The sequence below is a fragment of the Megalobrama amblycephala genome, linkage group LG19 (genome assembly GCF_018812025.1).
Source record: "Megalobrama amblycephala isolate DHTTF-2021 linkage group LG19, ASM1881202v1, whole genome shotgun sequence".
Taxonomy (NCBI): domain Eukaryota; kingdom Metazoa; phylum Chordata; class Actinopteri; order Cypriniformes; family Xenocyprididae; genus Megalobrama; species Megalobrama amblycephala.
The window spans coordinates 28,218,419-28,245,104 of NC_063062.1; the positions used below are offsets into that span (position 1 = coordinate 28,218,419).

General features: G+C 37.6%; 1 protein-coding gene and 1 pseudogene across 1 annotated transcript; both read right to left on the reverse strand.

The window, feature by feature from the left end:
* Nucleotides 1-1,594: 1,594 nt before the first annotated feature.
* Nucleotides 1,595-22,070, reverse strand: LOC125254403 (UDP-glucuronosyltransferase 2C1-like). Its single transcript, XM_048169019.1, has 3 exons — nt 21,972-22,070; nt 18,776-18,842; nt 1,595-3,463 (listed from the first exon to the last, which is right to left on the reverse strand). The coding sequence occupies exons 2-3, from the start codon at nt 18,828-18,830 to the stop codon at nt 1,863-1,865; spliced, it is 1,656 nt and encodes a 551-aa protein (XP_048024976.1). The 5' UTR covers nt 18,831-18,842; nt 21,972-22,070; the 3' UTR covers nt 1,595-1,862.
* Nucleotides 18,920-20,874, reverse strand: LOC125254405 (annotated as a pseudogene).
* Nucleotides 22,071-26,686: the final 4,616 nt, after the last annotated feature.

Genomic DNA, 26,686 nt, shown 5'->3' on the forward strand with positions numbered 1-26,686 from the left:
TTAGATTAATTTGTGGACTAAAGGTGCACAGAGCACCCTCCGGCTGCAAGTATGAATTGAAAACACAGTATCCAGCGCTTATAGTGATGACAATAAATATTGAATAAATATTACTCCTCTGTATAGAAAATTGACATAAACATATGAGAATCCATCAATATTTCTCCAAATGTGCATGCTTTTAAGCTAAAAGCCTATATGAAATGCCATATGGGTAACATAATTGTTCAGACACTTTGCATCACAGAAATACATTATATTTTAAAGTATATAATAGAATACCATTATTTTAAATTGTAATAATATTTCACAGTATTGCTGTTTTTTCTGTATGTTTGATATACACCATGATGAGCTTGAGACATGATCACAGAGGGTTTTTTTCAGAGCCTACCTGACTGAAAGGCCTCATTAATATGCAGGTCATTACAACTCATTATGCGATTCTTTTGTCTTCTCATGTGTAAATGACCCATTATTCATGATAATTCATGCGTCCATGCATACTATGTTTCTTGACAAAAAAGTGACTTACAAAACTAAATCAATAAATTGTTTTATATGAACAAGTAGGCAGGATAATTTTTACATAATTTTGAAGCAAAAACTCTAGTCTACTACTTGTGAACACAGATTTATATATATTTTTGACCTTATTTCAGTGACTTAAATTTTTTGTTTTTTCAATAACCACGCATAAACGTTATTCCTTCAAAAACACAAACATGTACATACATGTTCCTCACATATTATGGTAGCCTAGTTTATGCTGAATACAGTGTAATGACACTTTTGTCATTAATATGTTTGTGAACAACTGAAAAAAGCACAAATGTCAGGGCATGTCAAAACTTCTCCAGGGCCCAAATCAGCCTCAGACTCCAGAGGGTTAAAGCTATTTGAGCATAAGAAACAACATTTATGGGACAGTTCATGTCAGATATTGTTGCTGATTTGAAATATGTTATTTAACAGACTTTTCTTGAATGGGACTTTTTATGAATGCACCATCTTTGTATCTTTTGGTATTTGTAGTCTTTGGTTCTACTCAGCTGTCATCAAGTCTGCTCTCGGCACTTCAGCTAATAAATGGGACATTAGAAGACTACGGCTGACAGTTCGGATTGCTGAGACAATCCTGTCCAATATCAAATATCATGCTGGGGCTACAAAACTGTATTTGAAAAATGTTGAATGAATTCTTGAAACTGTAGAAAACTACAAATGATCCCTAAAATAATGGAAATATCATATTTAATTTAAATGGAAACCCTTTAAAAAAAGCCTGTTGTTTTAACCCAAAAACTGTAGATTACTTATGGTTAAATTGACTGGCATATGTTTCTTCTTTGTTCAGTGCCGATACCTTTATCATGGCATATTACTCCTGAATTTGAGCAAACAACTCCTTTAGCATTACACCATATCAAACATTATCATTTGAAATGCAATGATCAGCCCACAGCAAGTCCAAAGTGCAAAGTTTATTTGTAACATGAACTGTATGGCACAGATATATTTTTACTCACATATTTTACTCAATATCTGAATGGTAAATTTGAAAGTGAGAGCAATAAATGAATGACAGATCACATGAGGGAATTGGAGTTATTTATTTTTTAAAGCATGCATAGACAGTAAAAAATGTAGTAGAGTAATTCAGTTTATTGAATTCATCACATTGCCTTTAGATAATGAGATAAATGCAGTTTGAATGCTGTTTCAATTGAAAAAAAAAAGCATTTAAATATATTTTTAATATATATTTTTAAATATTTCCCTTTAATCGCTCATTAAACAGATTTAAAACAGTCAAATAATTTTATATCACCTGTAAGTGCTCTACTTCAAATGCAAACGTGTCACTCAGTTTTCCTTTTTCTGCAGCAGCACTTGACGCACAGATATCTAACTGTTAAAAATATAGATAGAGTGAATATCAAAATAACTGCAAACAATGTAACTGCAACATCTACTGAGTAATAGGAGTACCAAGGCAGTTTGTAGGACTCTGTACGGAGGTGAGCAGCACCTTTGTGTCTCATTACAAACTCAATCCAGAAGAGGGCGCTGTCAAAAGGTTTAACTGGTTTGTCTCTGTGCAGACGAGAGAGTCTCTGCATATTCAGTCTGTAAGATGGTTCATTGATTACTTCCTGTATGGTTGCATGCAGTGTGTTTTTATCTAAAGTTGCGATGGTAACTATCTTGGCTCCTCCCCTTTCTTGTAATCGAATAAGATTGTCGTACTGGTCAAAAAGGAATGGAATTCCAACCACTGGGATACCATGGTACAAAGCTTCTTGAAGCCCATTAGTTCCACCATGTGCAATAAAAACTTTAGTCTTTGGATGCCCTAGAAGATCATTCTGTGGCATCCAGTCAACCAGTAATGTGTTGTTCCCCAAAGTAGATGGTCTCTTTCCAGTGTATCTCCAAATCACCTTTTGAGGGAGCTGAGCAAAAGCAGCACCTATTTCTGCTGTAAAATCATCTGGTAGATCACCGATAAACGCCCCTAAAGACATGATAATGACTCCATGCTCTTCAGAACTTTGCATGAAGTCCTCCAGATCTTGTGGAAGGGCCTTCACTGGTTTGCATTGGAAGCCACCAATGTAAATGATATTTGGCATTGCTGGACGTGGAAATTCAAAAACAAAATCAACCCTCATAAGCCATATATCAGCCCCCTGAAGAAGTTCATGAAAACGTACAGGCGGATGGAAATATTTGTCACACAGTGCTTGGTACTGTGGCAAATTAAAATAGCTGTACTGAAAGTTCATATGGAAATAGTAGAAAAAATTTTTGACTCGTTGAAAGAAGTTCATTTTGTCACTGTTTCCAGATCCTGTGATAGGGATGTAAGACATTGGTGAGGGAGCGATGTCAAAGTGTCCCTCTCCAGTAAAGGTCCATCTCACATTATATACCATGGGTAACTTGAGTTCATGAGCCAAAAAAATGCCTGCACCCCATGCCGGATCAGTAAGCATCAGGTCGTACTGGTTTTCATGCAGTGCCTTCATAATTTCCTCACTTTCAAACATGTTTGTTATAAGCTGACATACCATTTTATGCAGTTTATACATGTTACTAATCATATCGAAATACAGCCTTACAGCATTCAGCCAGTACCTCTTTCCTCTTTCATGGTCGAATAGTTTAGAGAGCATATCATCCATAAATTCTTCATCTATTCCTTTGGTGTTAGGTATGGTTATAGAGTTGTAATAAGTTGAATTCTCCTTTACGAACCAGCTATTATAGGTGCGTATTACATCAATGCTGTGCCCTTGACTATGCAAAGCCTTGATGAGCATGTCCATGTTCACCCAGTGACTTCCCTCCACAGGCACCACCAAGATTTTTCCACCATCACAGAGAGACCCAAAAAGGATTAGGACTGTTATCCAGAGAGAGACAGAAACCATGTTCTTAGAAAATGGTGTCATCTTGCCTGTAAATGATAAAATAATTGGATTACAAAAACTTGGATAATATTATTTGTTAGGTTATAGTATGCATGGAGCATGTACTGTAAAGTGGCTCAGTTAACAAACTCCATCTCTGTATATGCTGCAAGTTTGGACTGCCTAACGTTCACCTGAAAACACAAAGTGTACAATTTCACCAGATTTGTAACGTAAAGGATTTATAAAAGAGGATAAATCAATATGTTTCTAAATATGCAATTTGTTGTTTTCCGGGATTTCAAAATAAAAGTTTAAACCCTCGCTCTGTGTTTCTATGTTTTGATGTCCACATGTTCTATCGTGAAGAATATTAAAGATTAAGTGGACATTTGGATTAAATTTTGTTTGGCCAAATTTAAACAAGGATTTGATCATGCTGTAAAGTGTAACAACAACAATCTTTAGGCCTTTGGGGCCCTCTGCAGGCATTTGTGCTTCTATTGCTAAGATGTATAGTTTGGTGATTTGATCAGTAGGGGTGTGCCCAAATACTAAATTCGTATTCGGAAAGGCATGAAAACCCCCCCCCCAAAAAAACGTAGTCTATGGAGCCACGAAAGGGACATAGTCGTTTGCTAGCAGGAGCCTGTTACTTTGTAGTACAACAGGTTTCACTTACCATGTAAAGAGAGTAAGGAGAGATGGCTGATAGCGGACAATAGTAAATGGTTTGCAGTTCCTGAGCGTCACTGACAAATATGTAATCTTGTGAAATGTGTAATAAGTACTGACGCTCAAAAGTGAAAGTTAAAAGTGCGAGCGCATTCAAAAGCGATTTCAAAACTCTACATATTAACAGCAGCTTCCTGATGCCGGCAAATTATTTACATTATAATTACCTATCTATATAATTGCGAAAAAAAGCATATATATAAAAAGAAATATATTTTTTCCTCCTATCTCAAGTGTATTCCCTTTAGGGGCTCTGTAGTACACATCATTTCCTTTCTGAATATGGTATTCGGCTTCGGGCACATCCCTATTGATCAGAATAATTTTATTTTTGTTTCTATTTTATATTATTTAATATTTGAATGGCTTTTTGTCTTGTACTACTTTGTGAACCCCAGGAAGCTTCCATTCTGTGGAAGCTAATGGGGATCCAGATAAAGAATAAAGATATCTATTATGTATTTTAAAAATGTTGTTCAATAAAATGTTGTTCAATAATTCTTTTCCCTGAGAATGAAAGAAGACGCTGTGTCATATGACAACACTTAGGGGAATGCCTTCAGTGTGACTGCGTCTGAAGTATGTGTGCAACTAGTCCAATCCTGGTGCTGTGTCACCTTGTGACCTGTGATGGCGTAACGCGGAAGCCGGCAACACAGTAATATCAGCATTTGACAGGCTGAAGCAAGCCACTCCCAGGCATGTACGAAGTATGGCAAAGGGACACAGGTAACAAGGGATACAGTCATAACCCGAAACGTTTCCTTTCGAGGGAAATCACGCTGTCGTATGACAACACTTTGGGGAACGAAATACCCATTTTGCTATACTGACAAAGACTATACTGTCTATCCTGGTGTGAAACTGTTCAGGCACAGCTCAGGACAAAAGCACTGAAGATCCCAGTGTAGCCAGCAGGTCCAGTCTATAAAACCTTACAACAAAGATTTTGTTGCCATACTTAATGCCATACTTCAGGTGGAATGGGCTTACTGGCAGAGGCAAGGGCAGACAGCGTGCCTCGAGACCAGAAATTGGTCATACTAACAACTGGTCAGCCTTTCTCGACGAGCAGTTGTACAAAGTAGATGTAGAATCTCTTGGTCCCCTGACACAGGAGAGGGATGAAGGCCTGTAGGACTATAAGCTAAAGCCAAAGGTCCAAAGAGTGTCAGGGACAAGTCTTCTAAAGTCACGGGTAGATCCCCCTGCCGGGACTCTAACCTGAGCTGCAGGCCTCATCCACATAATACCAAGAAGGAATGAAATTACCAGTTAATGCTCCCCCAGAGGTCCACCAGTTTACAAGTTTACAAATATTCAGATAGAGTAAAGTAGTATGCATATTTGGCATGCTGTCCGAGGAGAGGGCTCAGAGCTCTGTATTTTGGCCCGAACCCAGAGTACTCCCCCCATATCTCTGATTAGGAAAGTAACCAGGTGAGTGTGAGGAGACAGGATGGTGGAGGGATGCTGAAAACTCACATAAACCCATAATAAATGTTATATTTACCTGTGCCTTTTCTACCTGTCTAACAGATAGGAAAAATACTGAAATTGAATAAAGTTACCAAACAGTCTGCACTGCATAATTTATAGCATAAATTAAATATAGATAATCATTATTAAAGCTACAAAAGTTCTTTAGTCAACAGTAGTGATTAATTTTCTCTGTTACCTTTGTTCTTTCATTATCTTCAATGACAGACGGCATTAGTGGTTGCTGTCACTTTAAGAGCTGCCGCTGCTGCACACGACGCAGATTTCACATGCGTCCCTCTTTCTCACAGCTCTTTACTTTCATTTTAAGACTTTATTTAACTCGTTCAAGGCTGTTCTTATGAGGATGCTCGACAAAACTGATATTTTTGGCATTGTTGTGCGTGTTATTGTTCAAGTGTGACAGAGAACTCACTTTTGGCGCACTGTCCAGGCGCACAATGGTGAACATTTTTCTGTGCATTGTGTGTGTGACAGGACATTCACAGACACCGCGTTCTCTTTTTCTATTTTGGCGCGTTTAAAAGGGTGTTAAAACCCCTTCCCATTTCACGCTGTCAGCAATGGCACCACATGGAAGAGAAATGTCACAAGACCTGAGTAAGAAAATAATTTATTTTCACCAGAAAGGTGAAAGCTACAAGATCAGCAAAGCTTTACTTTTCAGTCAGAATACTGTAGCAAAAGTGGTACAAAAATTTTAAAAAGATGGAACAGAAATGTCCAGGTCGTCCACGGAAGTTAGCACCTCGACAGGAGCATCTTCTGATGAGAAGGGTTGAAGAAAATCAGCATGCAAGTTCACTGCAGTTATCTAAAGAAGTAGAAAGCCAAACTGGGGTGACTATTTCCCATGATACAAAATGGTGTACACTGCAGAGGAATGGCATGCATGGGTGCCATCCACGAAAGAAGCCTCTCCTAAAGCCAAGGCATAAAGTTTGCCATGGCCCATGCTGACAAAGAAAAAGACTACTGGGACTCTATACTCTGGAGTGATGAGACCAAGATAAATGTTTTTGGAACTGATGGCTTCAAAACTGTATGGTGGTCACAAAGGTGAGGAATACAAAGAAAAATGCATGGTGTCTACAGTGAAACAAGGTGGTGGCAGTGTCCTTATGTGGGGCTACATGAATGCTGCTGGTGTTGGGGAGCTGCATTTCATTGATGGCATCATGAATTCACAGATGTACTGCTCTACACTGAAAGAGAAGATGCTACCATCATTCCGTGCCCTTGGTCGTCATGCACTTTTCCAACATGACAATGATCCTAAACACACATCTAAGGCCACTGTTGGATTTCTGAAGAAGAACAGGGTGAAACTGATTCAGTGGCTCCTGATCTGAAACCAATCAGACATCTATGGGGAATTCTGAAGAGATGAGTTGAACATCACTCTCCATCCAGCATCCAGTCTCTAAAAGAGGTCATTCTTGAAAAATGGATATAGATAGATGTTGCAAAATGTCGCAGACTTGAAGCTGTCATTAAAAATCATGGAGGCCATACAAAGTACTAGATGTAATAGTTTTTGTTGTGGGGTGTACTCATTGTTGCATCACCCTAATTTGAGTAAAACTGAAAAATGTGTAATTTAAGTTTTATTATTAACCTTACTTTCATGTTATAAGTTAAACAGATGTTATATTAAACTTATTCTTGTCAACATTTTAGAAACTGTTTTTGTATTCATTGAGACATTGTTTAAAATGTTACTTTTCAAAGGGGGTGTACTCATTTATGCTGAGCACTGTATATTGTTATGCTAGCCAAAGGATGACAGAAAAAAAAAAAAAAAAAAAACAGAGGCTGCGTTAATTATGTTAATATTTTTAATGCATTAAACTGGAAAAAAAATAATCGCATGCGTTATATATATAACGCATGAACATGAACTTTCGGTAACACTTTACTTGAAGGGGTGTGCATAAGACTGACATGACACCTTCATAATCATGACATGACACACGTCTTGAATATGAAGGAGGTTTTATGCATGTTTATGACAACTGTCATTAAATGTCATTCACTCAGTTATGTCATTTTTAATGCAAAGATGAGTATGTTTGTGATGTCTTTGTTATGTCAACTTGGCATGAACCAATACATTATAACCTGTCAGTGTCTTTGTCATGACAACTTGACATGATTTAGCTTTATGGGTTAGTATTATATTAAACTGTCATGTGGTTGGTTTTGACATGAGGCCATTATAATAGTGTCATGAATATTTTTCTGACCACTTTTTTTCAGTGGTACAAATTGAACGTCATTAAAATGTCATTAAGTGTTAATACTCTGTCAAATAATTTTATAACAGTGTCATGAATATTTTTCTTACAACTACAGTTGTACAAATTGAATTTGTGTTTAAAATGTGATTAAGTGTTATAATACTCTGTTAAAAAAAATATAACAGCGTCATGAATAGTTTTCATTTAATTGTTACATGTTCACTGTGGTATTCTTTAGTTTGATCTAGTTTCTGGCTGTCAGTCTGTTAATTATGTAATTAGCTGTGTTCATTATCACCCTCGTTATTTCCTTTGTTTGAGTTGTGTATATACCCTGTGTTTTCCTCCATTCCTTGTCCATTCTCGTTTATGCATTGATGTATGCTGTTTAAGGTGAGTTCCTGTCTGTTTTTGTGATTAAATATTACTCCATGTATTCTCCTTTGTCCTTGTGCCTGCTTATACCACCATCACGTAACATTAATAATGTTTTTTTTTTAAAGTGTCCTCCAACAGAAGGTCAGATAATAGACAATTTCAAATTTCTTAAAAAAAGATTACACTGTTATAAAATAATGGTAACACTTTATTTTAGGGTGTTTTAACTAGTTGCTTATTACTATAAGCATACATATTACTAGAATATTGGCTATTTATTAGTACTTATTAAACACATATTAATGCTTTATTCTCAGTGTTGGGTACGTTACTTTAAAAAAGTAATTAGTTATAGTTACTAGTTACTTCTCACAAATAGTAACGGAGTTAGTAACTGAGTTACATCATTATAAAATTAACTAATTACCAGGGAAAGTAACTATTGCGTTACTTTAAAAAATAAATAAATAAATAAATAAAAATATGCCAAATAAATTGAATGCCCCCAATATTACATATAAGTCAAAGAATAAATTATTCTTGATGCGACTCCTGACTCATGATCCGCTCTTGCTCACGACATGAAATTTCTCTGTACTGTACAATACGTGTTGGTAGCCATTAAAGAAAACGTAGTTTCATATTTATGTTTAAATAGTCCTATGTTATATTTTAAATGCATTTATTCGATTACGAAAAGTGAACAGCATGAGTAAGATGCATCATAAGATGCGCAAATATATCGGGAGACATGGAGTGGGTCAGATATGATTTTGACCACTTCATTAAGTTTTGCTTTGTAGAAAGCCTTTCTTTGAAGTGAATTTCGTTTTGTAAAAATTGTATCTTAATTTTAATCAATGTTTCATCAACCAATTGTTTGGATTTAATATATAACAAGCAAATATAGCAGACAATAAAATCATGACATGGAGGCGCGGGCGCGATCACTGGCGCGTGAACTGGAGTGCGTCTTATAGGCTAAATGAACCGAAACTCAGAGGCTGCTTGCCTCGCAGACATGAGAAATATATCCATAGAATGCTTGAAATATCTACTTTAACGAAAATGAAGTAATTAAAAACGAAAAGAAAGAGGCTACTCTGATTATGTAGCCTAATCCGAATGAAATGTGCATTCTCTCTCTTGGCACGTCCATATGAGCAGATGATCAGCAATGAGAATCAGCAATGTCAACTTCATCTTTGCAGCCGACACTGATTCAGAAAACATTACTTTATTAATAAACAATTAAAATGTCTCCTTGCTGTTTTTGTCACATTCATAATCATTACTTTTGCCGGTTCTTTATGGCAATTATGCGTGCCCTTGAGTGCTATATAGCCTATTATGTAAACGCTCCTTATTATGGTTTATTCTCTCCAGTATTTAAGAAATTAAATTAATATAAATGTGATTAGTCAACTAATAGCTTAAATGAACAACTACTAGTCGACTAGAAAAAAACTCATTTCACATATTTTCGATCAAGCATCAAAAAGGGTATTCTGGTTTGAGCTCGCGCTCAGCTCGCATGCTCTGACAGACACACACACAGCGCATCGTACATTATTATCAGTTTAATATTATATTTGTGTATGACTAACCGCAGCACACACCAGAGCAAAAAACTTTGCAGGTCCTATGGCTGAGAGAGAGCTTACTCGGATGAAAACCGCTTCAGTGAGCTCAATTATAGTAACGCAGCATTTTTTTGTCAGTAACGGTAACGCCGTTGTAACGGGAGAAAAAGTAATTTGTTTGATTACTCGTTACTGAAAAAAGTAACGGCGTTAGTAACGCCGTTTATTTATAACGCCGTTATTGCCATCACTGTTTATTCTACATGACCAAAAAAGGAATGCAATAATTTACAAATCTCATAAACTTATATTTTATTCACAATAGAATATAGATAACATATCAAATGTTGAAAGTGAGACATTTTGAAATCTCATGCCAAATATTGGCTCATTTTGGATTTCATGAGAGCTACACATTCCAAAAAAGTTGGGACAGGTAGCAATAAGAGTCCGGAAAAGTTAAATGTACACATAAGGAACAGCTGGAGGACCAATTTGCAACTTATTAGGTCAATTGGCAACATGATTGGGTATAAAAAGAGCCTCTCAGAGTGGCAGTGTCTCTCAGAAGTCAAGATGGGCAGTTGATCACCAATTCTGCAGCGAAAAATAGTGGAGCAATATCAGAAAGGAGTTTCTCAGAGAAAAATTGCGAAGAGTTTGAAGTTATCATCATCTACAGTGCATGATATCATCCAAAGATTCAGAAAATCTGGAACAATCTCTGTGCGTAAGGGTCAAGGCCGGAAAACCATACTGGATGCCCGTGATCTTTGGGCCCTTAGACGGCACTGCTTCACATACAGGAATGCTACTGTAATGGAAATCACAACATGGGCTCAGGAATACTTCCAGAAAACATTGTCGGTGAACACAATCCACCATGCCATTCGCTGTTGCTGGTGAAAACTCTATAGGTCAAAAAAGAAGCCATATCTAAACATGATCCAGAAGCGCAGGCGTTTTCTCTGGGCCAAGGCTCATTTAAAATGGACTGTGGCAAAGTGGAAAACTGTTCTGTGGTCAGACGAATCAAAATTTGAAGTTCTTTTTGGAAAACTGGGATGCCATGTCATCCAGACTAAAGAGGACAAGGACATCCCAAGTTGTTATCAGCGCTCAGTTCAGAAGCCTGCATTAGAGCCCTGCACGGGACTGATTTACTTAACCTGCACCCGCCCGCTCCCGCTGAATGTCTGACCAGGACCGCCCGCTTCGCAACCCGCATGTTCCACTCCCGCCCGCGCCCGCAATGTTTGTGTCCACTCCCGCCCGCTCCCGCGGACTTTCTCTCAGAGCTTGTAAAAAATAGGCCTAAACAAATACTCTCAGACTAAATTCGTTCAAGTTAACATCCAGAATAACAGACTTTAAACATGATTGCGTAAAAATAAGATAAGGTAGCCGCAAAACCAAAGCACCACACGTGATAAAAACATTGGGTATTTTTATTAGCATTATAAAACATTAACTGTTAAAACAAAACCACAACTAGCGGCACCTCAGTTTTTAAACGCAGGCTACTGCATACACACCCACCGAACGATTAACTAAACAAGAAGTTTAAATAACAGTTTAAGTAAATAAGCCAAAGCACAATACGAAATAACTTTAACTTATTAAATAAACACATACTAGATATACTTTAAACAAATTAAATACAAAACGAAATAAATAAAATAAATAGAATGCCTTGCTTAAAGAAAATAAATAATACTAATAAATAAATAAAAATAACGTGGCTCACTTAAACAAATGAATGATCACCGGGCCTTGCATTGCTTACTCCATATTACTATGAAGGAAAAGTATATTGCTGACTGACTGCGGTCACAGACTTGTGCATCTTTCTTCCATGATCCGCCCACACACACTAATGCCCTCTCTGACGGTGCACTACTAGATCATGCGAGAATGCTCAAAATAAAACGCGCGAATTTTAAGAATTGTTTCCAAGTGTCTGACTTGTCTTGCTTTGCTTTTGTCAAGTAAAGAGCCGCTTTAAATTTCTTCTTCATTTGTTGACTCCGTTCTATTACACGCCAAATCCCACCGTTTCCTGCGGGTCTCCCGCAAAGTTTTCTGACCGCCCACTCCCGCCCGCAGCAAAGGTAAAACCGCCCGCTCCCGCGAGATTTGCGTTGGGTCCCGCGGGTCCCGCGGGAGCCCAAACCCAATGCAGCCCTCTAGCCTGCATCTCTGATGGTATGGGGCTGCATGAGTGCGTGTGGCATGACCAGCTTACACATCTGGAAAGGCACCATCAATGCCGAAAAGTACATCCAAGTTCTAGAACAACATATGCTCCCATCCAGACGTTTTCAGGGAAGACCTTGCATTTTCCAACATGACAATGCCAGACCACATACTGCATAAATTACAACATAATGGCTGCATAGAAGAAGGATCCAGGTACTGAAATGGCCAGGCTGCAGTCAAGATCTTTCACCCATAGAAAACATTTGGCGCATCATAAAGAGGAAGATGCGACAAAGAAGACCTAAGACAGTTGAGCGACTAGAAGCCTGTATTAGACAAGAATGGGACAACATTCCTATTCCTAAACTTGAGCAACTTGTCTCCTCAGTCCCCAGACGTTTGCAGACTGTTATAAAAAGAAGAGGGGATGCCACACAGTGGTAAACACAGCCTTGTCCCAACTTTTTTTAAAAATTTAAAATCAACTTATTTTTCCCTTAAAATTATACATTTTCTCAGTTTAAACATTTGATATGTCATCTATGTTGTATTCTGAATAAAATATTGAAATTTGAAACTTCCACATCATTGCATTCTGTTTTTATTCACAATTTGTACAGTGTCCCAACTTTTTTGAAATCGGGTTTGTACTGTGTAACCAAAATAATGTAATGTAATGTTAACACATAAAGCTAAGTAGTTTCTTAAGTTTGATAATTAATCTATGTTATGTTTATGACAGGTTATGTTGTCTTGGTAATGTCAAGTTGTCATGACAAAGACACTGACAGGTTATGATGTATTGGTTTATGTCAAGTTGTCATAACACAGACATTTCAAACAATGCCATCTTTGCATTAAAACTGACATAACTGAGCGAATGACACTTATGGCAGTTGTCATAAACATGCATAAAAACTGTGTCATGTCATGATTATGAAGGGGTCATGTCAGTCTTATGCACACACCTTCAAGTAAAGTGTTACCGAGCTTTCACTTATGGTATAAAGATTCCTCTTGGAGGAGCTCTAGAGTTGAAATTGGACCCACTGAGGACCCAGAGGACCCACAGGACTTTGGTAGAAGCTTTCATGCTTCTAAGTAATCTATTTGGGGGGATCAGTCTCCCTAGACTAACCTCGGGTGCTTTGCATGTTCTGAGTTCAGTGCCCTGAAGCCCCTGAAGTGCCCTTTTAGTTGTAGAACAGTCTTAGTTGGTTTTTCTGTGAAGTTCTGTCCCTCAGAGAACAAAAGTGGCCTGCATTGTTTCTCTGTCTCTTTTGATCTGGTGATCAAAGACTCTTTATCTTCTCAATGACCATTTGGTGTCACAAATTGCTGTCACTTCTCCTTCTGTCAGGAAACATGGACGTCATAAAAAGTAATCAGCATTGGTTTTCTCTATAGACAAGCTGGAGTCGGAACCTCGATTCTGAATTAGAATTATGTTTTGAAAGAATCATCTGAATGATTCATTTGTCTGGTTCATCCACGGTTCCTACAAGAGCATGCACAGGCAGTTCTCGAGTGGGCTTTCCGCGTGCATTGTGAGCAGCTGCCGTTCAGGAAACTCTGCTCCAACTGACCATTTTTGATGAGAGCAGCCAGCCTCGTGGTTCCCGCGGTTTGGGTCCCACGTCTGCCAAGGCGGTGCATCCTTTCAGATCGATGGGGTCGCAAATGGAGCTGGTAGAAGAGTTTGAGACGGCTTTGGCCCTTTCTTGGCCCTCATCCACCAGCTATACTCGAGCAAGGAATCTGGAAGCCCACTCTGTGGCTTCTTCCACCCCAAGTGAGAGGCCGATGCTGGGACAGTCTAGTTCTGAGGAGGTGGATTTCCTTAAAATCGAGGCGGGGGATGTCAAGGACTCGCCACCTCCGTCCTTCGATTATAGGAGATCTTGGGGGTTGTGTTCTTGCTGTAGCCAGATTAAATGTCATATGGCTAGCTGTAATGCAGGAGGTGCATAAGAGAAGTAATTTAGATGAGTGCTTCCTGCAAAGCAGAGCACAGCTGCTACGTCGGGGCCATACCGAGGTATCAAGATTGTGGAAAAAGTGTTTTTCATCTAGAACTTTGAGTTTCTTTGACTCTGAGCTTGACGGAGAACTGCTGTGGGATGATGCCTCAAGTGGAAGAGACTTTAGCATCTTTCTCTTTCCCAATGTTGTGTCATCCCTTAATGCCCCGACACTGCCCACCAAACCCTGCCGAACTACACCTAATGTGGGGGGTAGAGCATATATTACAGCAGGTCAGGCAGGTACATGTCTGAACACTAAAAAAATAAAAGAATGCAGGCATACCAGGCCAACCTATTAAGGAACCTTGATGTTTAACAGGTTCATCCCTCTCCACGCTCGGTCCCAAGGGGCTGCCCCATCCATCAAACCTGAGCTACTAGTTTAGACAGCAGCAAATGGGTGGTTGTCTCTCGAGCCCTGTTGAGTTCGCTCCCTCAGATGAGGCCTGTAGAAAATTGTGTTCGGTTTTCTCCTGCTGGCCAGAATTCTTCTTAGTCACATTTTAGTCATTTTAGTCTTTCATATTTTAGTCTAGTTTTAGTCGACGAAAAGTCATCACATTTTTTGTCAAGTCTTAGTCATTACTTTTAGTCAAACTACAGTTACCAACATTAATTTTGATAGCTATTTTATATGTAGTCTTTAGACAAAATAGTTATTATAATTTTTCTCTTTAGACCAATTCATTCCAGCTTATGAAAAATTTGAATCAATGTAACAGACTGTATTGACACTGCACTCTTAGCAGTAGCACTTGTGCAATTGTACATATCCTCTTTCAGTGGTTCTCAAACTTTGTAGAGTGTCGTAACCCCTGAGGGATTTAACATCCTTCTGCGTAACCCTCTCTTTTCCACTTACTGCAGTTACACCTTTTCCATTAAGGGACAATATTTTTACCTTTATAAATACCTTTGTAAAATAAATAATGCCTTAAAATTTTTAAAAAATTAAATAAATACAATGGTGATAAAAATTAAGTGATACTTTTAAATATTACATTAAAACCGCCAATAGCTGGTGGTAAGTCACTGTTTTATGAGTGAATCATCGAGTCATTCATTCTTTCAGTATGAAAGCTAGCGGCTGTATTTATGAATGGATCATTGAAACATTGACGATTCGTTCAAAGCCACAGATTCGTTCACGAAACACAGCTTGTGTGCAGCAGTTCTGCTATGGCTTTCGTTGCAAAATAGAGCAAAAATACTGACAATACTGTTAATCACTTAATATCACCCTTTTGTTTGTTGAACTGTTGTATAAAATCAATATTCGGGATATTATTATATTCGGGCAATATTCTTGCTGGTATGATCAACATTAAAAACAGTGACTCACAGAAGGGTATGTTTTTGTATCGAAGAGAGTTTTAATCTTAAATCTACATGCAGTCTATGTCTATATTCTTCTAGTGTTGCATTCGTCAACGAAAATTATGACTAAATATCGTCGTCAACGAACCTTTATCACGTGACGAAAACGAGACGAGACGCGACGTAAATGCTGGTCATGTGACGATGACTATAATTAAACGTATAATGCAATATTGTTGACGAATAAAAACGAGACTAAATGTGGTTTACAAAATAAAAACTATGCTAAAATGTCTCTTAATTTTCGTTGACCAAAACGAGACGAGACGAGACGAAATGTTATAACGTTATTACGTCTCGTTTAGTTGCGTTATTATTATTATTATTATTTTGCAGTATTTCTGTTCCCTGTGTCACTTCAGTGGGCTACATCAGGTCACACTGTGCAGACGTCACTTCTTCAAGCCCCACTCGCGGCATTATTTAGATGCAGCTGCAGTGAGTTTAGCATAAATGACAACAAACAATTGTCTGACACAGAAAAAGGAACCGATATGTAGGGAAATATGTAGATTTCACGTGCTCATAACTTCATGAAAAATGCACAGATCATAGAAAATGCACATCATTATTTAAAGCAGATTCTTGCGATTCTTACGAAATTAATCCAAAATCAACATAACATATTGCGTTGTTCACAAGATATTACACAGGAAATGATTTAACATACTTGGCTAAAAACGTGTCTCATCTTTCTGGGATGCAGTGTGTATCCAATGATCCCGGACCCATCCATGTTCGTTTTCCAACGTGGAATAACACAAAATAGGTATCATCTTAAAGCTTAGAAACTCTGCTTTTTAATGCATCTAACCATTTTGAAAAACTCCTAACGAGTGCTGAGAAGTGCCTTTTAAACCTGAGTTTACCGTCCGTGGGCGCCATCTAGCTGCGAAAAAATGAATAACACTTTATTTAACTATACTTTATGCCACAAAATTTGAACCAGATGCTCACATGTAGGAGAGCATCACCAAAAAATAATTTTTCGCTGATCTTATTGCTTTCCTGAGTTATTCCATGTCAAAAAAAAAAAAAAAAAAAAAAAAAAAATATATATATATATATATATATATATATATATATATATATATATATATATTTGTCTTTTATAGAAAGTTTTTCAACATGAAAATAATATAATAAGATAACCTTGTTTAAAATGGGTTTGGCTAAAATAAAATTTTGGTTTCGTCTATACTACTAGGTACTATACTATATTGATTGGGTTAAATAGAATTGCATTACTAAAAAGAGACTAAAATACAATTTTCATTTACTAAAATTAGACTAAATGTCATCATTTTTCCTCGACTAAAACTAGACGAAAATAGTCATGAATAATTCTGACTAAAATAAGACTAAAATGCTCAGACTTTTAGTCGACTGAAACTTGACTAGACTAAAAAGAGTATGAACGTGACTAAACTAATAAAAACTAAAATGACCGCTTGACACAAAGACTAGACTAAAACTAAAATTAAAACAGGCCGCCAAAAACAACACTATGTTCTTCATGCTAGTAAGTGCTAAATCTCCACTTTCACAAAATTAACGTTATATTGTCGAGAACAGCATTAATGTAGCGCGATGCTGGCTTGTGTGGGTGCAGTCAGTTTTGACCGCAAAAGATGAGGTAATTTGATTGAATGTTGTGTATATACGACATTTTACCTGCTAGAAATACATGTTCAGTTTTCATGTTATTTTAAGGTGGAGTAGAATAAAATGAACGGCACTTTTCGCGTCAGTTTGAGAAACACTGCTGGATATCAGCCTTCACTTTGGTCCCAGATTTAGTCAGTAAACGAGCAGCGCAATATAGCCACTTTAATTTAAGTAGAAATATCAAAAGTAGAGCAATGAACTCCAGCTTACTTGTCTGTGTTTTCAGATCATCCGCGCTTCTTCCTCAGTGAAGAGAGGGCTCATGTGCGGGGTTGCCAAATAGCAAAGATCAAATAAAACGTGTTCTTTTAACAGAAAAGCTCTGATAGGGGTTTAAATTCTGGAAATCTGGCAACCGTAAGCGTGGCCGACAGTTTGTAATGTTTTGTCTCCTTTATTCGACAAAAACAAAAAGTGATTTCAAAAGAGAGATTTTGGTCAAGTGTTTAGTCTTTTAGCCACATTTCAGTCTCGTCTTTTTTCGTCAACGATATTGCACGTGTAGTTTTTAGTCACGTTATCGTTAAATGAAATTGGTGTCGTCTCTCATTGTCGCGTCTTAGTCATGGAAAAAAAGGTCGTCAACGAACATTTTTCACAGTGGCATAGCAAGTCAGCCCCGGGCCCATATGCAAAAATTTTTTTTGACTGATTCAACTCTGGCTTTGGAATTTCAGAATGATCATAGCATCGTTTCAGATGTGATGAGTCCAAAGATTATTCCAGTTATTAATTAATTATTCTGTCACAGACATTTTTAATGCACGTGTTTTATTACTAATAAATTCCTTGTCTAAATATTTTTTCCATCACGTTGTATGTGCATTTTATTTAGTTGAATAAAGAGTATCCACCCCAGTGAGTACGGGTTACATTTATTTACATCTTGTGCAGTATCTTAAAATGTGCATAGTCTTTTTTTGAGAAAACCAATATGAATCATTTAAAATTATGTACTACTTACATTACTGCATGCATAAGTTTCAGAAACCCATTTTAAAAATGCCAGAAAAGCGAATAGGCCTACCTGTCAAATACAATAGATCATCGCTAATACATGGCATGGACGTTTTATTCAGATTCTTAATGATTTTCAGTACATTTAACATAGATAACATATTGTACGTTGTTGCCGTATGGCAACATATCATAAAGTACCTTTATATTTATAATTATTTTTTTTTTCCAAATTTTTTCCTTTTTTTTTTTTTTTTTTTTTTACAGCAAAGAAAAAGAGTCAAATATTTGTTTTTTTTTCTATAGGTCTATCATAATGTGTGCGGTAGAGGGTTAACAGATTTTCCTTGAAAGGAACTTTTTATGAATGCATCGTCTTTGTATCTAAAGTCTTTGGTTCTACTCAGCTGTCATTGAGTATTTCTCAGCACTTCAGCTAATAAATGGGACAATTGGTATTGGTAACAATCCTGTCCAGTATCAAACATCAGGCTGGGGCTACTAAACTGTATTTGAAAAATTTTGAACGAATTCTTAAAACTGTCGACAACTACAGATGATCCCTAAAATAATGGAAATTTCACATTTATTTTTAATGAAAACCTTTAAAAAAAAAAAAAAAAAAAAAAAACAAACCAGAAAAAAGAAAAAGAAAAAAAAAGCCTGTTGTTTTAACCAATAAACTGTAGATTACTTACAGTTATCTTGACTGTCATGTGCCTCTTCTTTGTTCAGTGCTGATATCTTTATCATGGCAGATTACTCCTGAATATGAGCAAACAACTCCTTTAGCATTACACAATATCAAACATTATCATTTGAAATGCAATGATCAGCCCACAGCAAGTCCAAAGTGCAAAGTTTATTTGTAACATGAACTGTATGGCACAGATATATTTTTACTCACATATTTTACTCAATATCTGAATGGTAAACTTGAAAGTGAGAGCAATAAATGAATGACAGATCACATGAGGGAATGGGAGTTTTTTACATTTTTTTAAGGCATGCATAGACAGTAAAAAATGTAGTAGAGTAATTCAGTTTATTGAATTCATCACATTGCCTTTAGATAATGTGATGAATGCAGTTTGAATGCTGTTTCAATGAAAAACAAGCATTTAAGTATATTTTTAATATATATTTTTAAATATTTCCCTTTAGTCGCTCATTAAACATATTTAAAACAGTCAAATAATTTTATATCACCTGTAAGTGCTCTACTTCAAATGCAAATGTGTCACTCAGTTTTCCTTTTTCTGTAGCAGCACTTGACGCACAGATATCTAACTGTTAAAAATATAGATAGAGTGAATATCAAAATAACTGCAAACAATGTAACTGCAACATCTACTGAGTAATAGGAGTACCAAGGCAGTTTGTAGGACTCTGTACGGAGGTGAGCAGCACCTTTGTGTCTCATTACAAACTCAATCCAGAAGAGGGCATTGTCCAAAGGTTTAATTGGTTTGTCTCTGTGCAGATGAGAAAGTCTCTGCATATTCAGTCTATAAGATGGTTCAATGATTACTTCCTGTATGGCTGCATGCAGTGTGTTCTTATTTAAAGTTGCGATGGAGAGTATCTTGGCTCCTCCCTTGTCTTGTAATCGAAGAAGATTGTCATACTGGTCAAAAAAGAATGGAATTCCAACCACTGGGATACCATGGTACAAAGCTTCTTGAACCCCATTGGTTCCACCATGTGCAATAAAAGCTTTAGTCTTTGGATGCCCTAGAAGATCGTTCTGTGGCATCCAGTCAACCAGTAATGTGTTGTTCCCCAAAGTAGATGGTCTCTTTCCAGTGTATCTCCAAATCACCTTTTGAGGGAGCTGAGCAAAAGCAGCAGCTTATTTCTGCTGTAAAATCATCTGGTAGATCACTGATAAATGTCCCTAAAGACATGATAATGACTCCATGCTCTCCAGAACTTTGCATGAAGTCCTCCAGATCTTGTGGAAGGGCCTTCGCTGGTTTACACTGGAAGCCACCAATGTAAATGATATTTGGCATTGTTGGACGTGGAAATTCAAAAACAAAATCAACCCTCATAAGCCATATATCAGCCCCCTGAAGAAGTTCATAATAATGCACACGTGGATGGAAATATTTATCACAAAATGATTGGTAAAGTGGCAAATTAAAACGGCTGTTCTGAATGTCCATTAGCAAATAGGAGAAAGCATTTTTTACTCGTTGGAAAAAGTTCATTTTGTCTGTGTTTCCAGATCCTGTGATAGGGATGTAAGACATCGGTGAGGGAGCGATGTCAAAGTGTCCCTCTCCAGTAGTGGTCCATCTCACATTATACACCATAGGTAACTTTAGTTCATGGGCCAGGAGAATGCCTGCACCCCATGCTGGATCAGTAAGCATCAGATCGTACTGTTTTTCCTTCAGTGTCTTCAGAATGTCCTCACTTTCAAATATGTTTGTTATAAGCTGACATATCATTTCATGAGTTTTATGAATAGCTTTGAATACATGCAAATACAGCTGTATGGCACTCATCTGGCTCTTTCCTCTTTCATAGTCGATCATTTTGAAGAGCATATCTTCTACAAATTCTTCATCCATTCCTGTGGTGTTAGGTATGGTAATAGAGTTGTAATAAGTTGAATTCTCCTTTACAAACCAGCTATTGAAGGTGCGTATTACATCAATGCTGTGCCCTTGACCATGTAAAGCCTTGATGAGGATGTCCATGTTCACCCAGTGACTTCCCTCCACAGGCACCACCAAGATTTTGCCACCATCACAGAGAGAACCAAAAAGCAATTACGACTGTTATCCAGAGAGAGACAGAAACCATGTTCTGAGAAAATGGTGTCATCTTGCCTGTATATAATAAAATAATTGTATTACATAAATTCTACAAAAATAATATTATGTTATTATATGCTGTCGACACTGTGCAGTTGAGATGAAATGGTATGAAAGGGACACTTTTTTCCATCCAGGACCAGTACACTCTCAGAGGGAGGAGACAGGCAGGCAGAATCATTGCAAATATTTTGTGAGAGCATGTAAAGTTTTTCAGTATAATATATATATATATATATATATATATATATATATATCATTTTTTCCTCCCATCTCTTATTGTTTTTCCATCACCATGTCCCGCAAGAGCAGTGGTCTCAAACTCAGTTCCTGGAGGCCGACAGTTCTGCAGAGTTTAATTCCAACCAGTTCCAACTCACCTGCTTGGAATTTTCTAATGATCCTTAAGACCTTGATTATCTGCATCAGGTGTGTTTAATTAGGGTCGGAGCCAAACTCTGCAGGGCTGTGGCCCTCCAGGAACTGAGTTTGAGACCACTGTCCTAGGGGCTCTGTAAATTTCTCAGTCATTCTCTTACCATTCTTTACCACTCTTGCATCTCAGTTTTCACAAATTTCTAGTAATAATTTTTCTTTTTCTTCTTATTATTAATATTATCATTTAACAATTATTATTATTCAAATGATTAAACATATTAATCAATCATGCATTAAAATTTTAATAAGTTGTACTAAATGAACATCAAGTAAACAGGCCTATTAATAATAATTACTATTCATACAGTATAATGTGTTATAACAAATAAAGATGATTAATTTAAATGTTAAGTTTTTTCTCAAAATCTTAGATGTACAACCACTGAGTGCATTTATGAAGATTTTTTTTCACACAATATAAAATCAAATATAAAGAACAATCCTGTCCAGTACCTACAGGCATCACACTGAAGCTGCTAAACTGTATTGTCTTTCTCAAATTAATTTTTAAAACGTTTGTAGAAAACTACAGACGATTTCTGAAATAATGCAAATGTCACATTTATTTTGAATAATATTGTTTTATTTAAAAAAGCCTGTTGTTTTAATTCATAAACTGTAGATTACTTACGGTTATATTGATTGACATATGCTTCTGCTTTGTTCAGTGCTGATATCTTCATCTTGGCATGTTACTTTGTATTTGAAAATGGGCAGATTTCTCCTTTAGCATTGCACATTATCAAATACAGTGAGCAACCCACAGCAATACAGTTCAAAGTACAAAGTTTATTTGTAACATGATCTATATGGCGCAAATATGTTTGCACACTTTTGCTTGATTTGCTAGTGATAGCAATTCTACAAAGAATAATTTCTACTACTTTTCAGAACTTTGACTATATCTTTGCACACTTGCTTATTATAAAACAACATAACTACTGATAAAAAAGTAATTTGTCTCAGTGGTGCCCATTTAACTGCATGTTATCAGTATCTGGACTGTGAACTTGAGAGAGAGCTGTGAGGGAATGAGAGTTCACATGAGGCAATGAGAGATCACATGAGGGAGTGCATAAACTCAAAAGGAATTCAATCTGTTGAATTTTGTGAACACAGAAGACAGAATGCCACATACACAGGCAACTGTCTTAATAATAAATTGGTATGATTAGATCATATGCATCTTCTCATACACAGTTCCAACACCTGCTTATTGCTTTTTTCACATTATTACAGACAGACATGGTTGTGTAGTGGTTGTTTAGAGGTGCCATTTTCTTAGGAAATGTATAAAAGCATTTTAGAAGAAAAAACAGTGGGAAAATTCAATATTTATTATTCCATTAAATGTATGGCAACATGCAATTTGAATAAACATTTTTACAAACTTTCTGCTGCAGCATGTGACGCACAGATAACTGTTAAAAATGTGGAGAGAGTGAATATCAGAACAGCTGCAAACAATGTTACTACAGCGTTTGTTAAGTAATAGAAGTACCAAGGTAGTTTGTAGGACTCTACAGAGGTGAACATCTTGGGTTACTTGACTTTAACCCTGTTCCCTGAAAAAGTGGGAACAAGATGCTACGATTCATTAATGCTAATGAGAATGTTCTTTGTTTGACCGGTTGTGAAGAATATGTGGCAAACATAGCAAGAATTGGCTTAAATAACCTCTGACGATGACGTCACTGGAATGCGCACTCATGAGAGGCTATAAATAGATGTGAAACAGATGTGCCTTTAGGTTATAACTTTGTCTGAGGAAACGTCCAGAAACGCCCACAGTGTGGCAATGAGGTGAAGCATCCGTTCATGCTTTTTCAGGGAACAGGGTTACAGTCAAGTACCCCGACAAGTAGGGAACGTGTCGGGGTACATTCCCTATATGTCAAGAGCTACACTCAATGCGGCGTTTCATTAATGATAATTGGAACGAGAATACCAATGCCGCCACACTGAAAAGTGTCTGGACCCCTCAAGGTTATATAGTGTGCGCACAAACATTGAAGAGGTCTCAGACGTGACCTTGGGATGCTGACTCAAGGACATGCGAGCCTGGAGAAGCATGGACATCCAAACTATAAAACTTGATAAATGTGTGCGGAGAGGACCAGCCTGCCGCATCACATACTTGTTGCAAGTTGGCATCCCTTGCTAAAGTATCGAGGAAACAACTCCCTTAGTAGAATGGGCCTTAACTCCGAGAGGTGAAGCTTGACCGCGTGCCTTGTAGGCTAGGGAAATGGCATCCCTTACCCAATGCAACATTGTTTGCTTAGTGGCAGCTACCCCTCGGTTGCGGCTTTGACCAGTCCAGGGGAAAAGTCTAACTGGGATGGCGAGAACGACCCCCAATTCTCTTTAGTGAAGTAATAGCCTAAAAACAATCTTCAGAGTCAGAAACTGACACTGACTCTAGTGGCTCAAAAGGGGTTCCAACCAGACCCTCAAGCACTATAGCTAAATCGCATTAAGGGACTTTTACTCTGACGGGTGGCCTCAGCCACATAGTTTCACAAATGAAGTGGGTGACTAGAATCCCTGTCAATCAGAGCGTGGCAAGCTGAAATGGCGGCCACATAAACTGTCAGAGTAGCAGGACATGTGCCTGTGGACAGTTTTTTCTGCAGGAACTCGAGCACTGAAACAATTTGGCAGCAAACTGGATCTGCATGATGTGCAGTGCAACATCTTTGAAAAATGGGCCATCTGGGAGTATAACTTCTTCTAGTGGAGGGAGCCCTAGAACTTAGAAAAGTTAGGGGGTCTCTCCTGATTGGAATCACCCACGATGAGCCATTGATGAGGGAGGGATATTAGTTCTGAGAACCAAACTCTGGTCAACTCTGGTCTGGCTTCTTCCTAGGCTGAGAGCAGCGAGCCACTGCCCAGTCTTTACGAGGGGGAGCATGACTTACCACACTCTCTTTTTAAGACGATCTCTTTCTTAACTCAGAGGTTATTTAAGCTAAATTATTGGTGTGCTTGCCACACATGCTTCAAATTCGGTCAAACAAAGAAAGTTCTCATTAGCGTTAATTAAACGCAGCATCGAGTGTAGCTTTTGATAGGGAACAGCACCTTTGTGTCTCATTACAAACTCAATCCAGAAGAGGGTGCTGTCTAAAGATTTAACTGGCTTGTCTCTGTGCAGATGAGAGATTCTCTACATTAGAGGTCTGCGCGATGATATGTTTTTTTCGTCCTGCTCCCGCCTGCTCTCGCAATGGTTCTATTCCGCACGAACCTGCTCCCGCCTAAAATTCACTCTGTGTTCACCCGCTATCCGCATACAGTGATTTTCTTCCCGACCCGACGGGTCCTGCTAAAGATCGTTTCCAGAATCTGTCAACACCATCCACGCAAGAACAGAATGACGCTGACTGACGACCGTTTCAGAACGTCTCTCCTCCAAAATCCGATCACAAATGTTGAATGTTCTCTGAAGCTGCACTTGCGCAGACCTCTAATGCAAAGAACATATCTTGCCAGGTTTCTCAGGACAGGAAACTGGGGACTGTGTAAACGCCACCACTGCAGAAAGATTTGTTCACTTCAAGTTCAAGCACAGATGCGCGGATGTCAAAGCATCTTGGAAGCGACCGGGTTATTGTCAGACCGCCCGCTCCCGCCTAATGCACTCTATAGTTACCGACCGCAATCCGCCTTTCATTCAAAATGTAATCCCACGAAGCAAGAAATATTATCGGGTCCCGCGGATCCCGCGGGAGAGCCACAGGAATGCAGACCTCTACTTTACATACTCACTCTGTAGCATCAAATCCAAATTGAAGACAAGAAAACAGAAATTGAATTGAAATTAAAATGAATTATATAAATTTTGACTCAAGGATTCAGGGTACCCAAAATAGACCCAAAATAGAAATCACCTTATTATAACATCACATCGTTTCGGATGGGTTTGTGTCATGCTGGTGTGAAAAACCAAAAATAAAAAGGCTGGATTTAAACACAGCAGTACATGTTTATTACAAAATTCAAAAGAACCAAAATACTCATGAATATCACTCTTGAAACCACAGGAGCAGACCAACCAAGCATACATAGACAAGAATGGACAATGAACGAATCTAAACCAAGGCTATAAATACACATGGATGATTAACGCAACTCAGAACAGATGTTTAACTAAATCAACTAAGGCAACAAACACAGTAAAAACACAGAAAACAGAACATAACCCCATGTCTGTGCATCTGAGTAGCGGTGCACGATTGGGACCATCCTGCCATGTTTGGAGTTGAATTACGGTCTCCGATGTCCATACACTTTTAGGGCAGAAAAAAGAAAAGACAATCAGTGCTCGGACCCCTAATGACAAAAACACACAACAAAATTACTAAAACTTTAACTAAACTGAAAAAAAAATAAATAAATAATAATAATAATAAAAAATAAAAAATGCATTAATAAAAACTATAATAGCGTCTCAATGATAGCTACTAAACACTGTATTTTCTGAGAATATACATAGAGAGAGCTTTCTTTTTGCATTCCCATTCAATTCAGTGGTAGAGTGGCCACACACACCTCCACATCATTTGTGTTTGTCTCCCTCTTGTGGTGCGATATTTTCCAGGTGGTCTTTTTGGCCATGTTGGTCATGTTAGAACATGTTCCAGTTCTTGCATTTTTTTTTTTTTTTGGTCAGACTTAACTTTGAGAGTCCTTAAGTCGTGCCTTTGCCCTACATCTCATCTACAGGCTTTACGTTTGGATGCATATTGACACTTTCTAATTTAGAGATGACTGAAGACAACTGCAGGGTGAGTGTAGTCCTGTTTTCAGATTGCACATATTGCTTATGTATATTTCTTGATCAGTTGGTTTGTATGGACCATATTAGGATTGTATGAATGCATTGGGTGAAGACTATCTCTCTTCACCAGAGTATGGGGTGAAGTCCTCTTTTTTATGGGACCTGATAAAAGGAGGCTGGGGTTAGTAGTGACAAGGGCTATATAATGTTTTGAATCAAAAAATCAATTAATTCTCTCTAACAATGCTATATATACAGATCACAGATCACGAAAAACACTTTACAATAAGGTCTCATTTGTTAACATTAGTTAATGTATTAACTAACATGAACTAACAACGAGCAATACATTTGTTACAGTATTTTATTAATCTTTGTTAATGTTAGTTAATAAAAATAGTCATTTTTTGTTTGTTCAAGTTAGTTCACAGTGCATTAACTGTTAACAAATACAACTTTTGGTTACACTTTATTTTACGGTGACATTACGGTTAGGGTTAGGGTTTAGTTTAGGGTTAGTTATTTGTAATTATGCATAATTTACTGTTATTACTATAGTA

Bases quoted from the DNA above. Each gene is read 5' to 3' on its own strand.
- LOC125254403 (XM_048169019.1), bottom strand. From the start codon at position 18,830: ATGATAAAGATATCAGCACTGAACAAAGAAGAGGCACATGACAGTCAA. The intron at 3,464-18,775 runs GTAAGTAATCTA...TATCATTTACAG, and splicing joins ACATGACAGTCAAGATAACT to GCAAGATGACACCATTTTCT.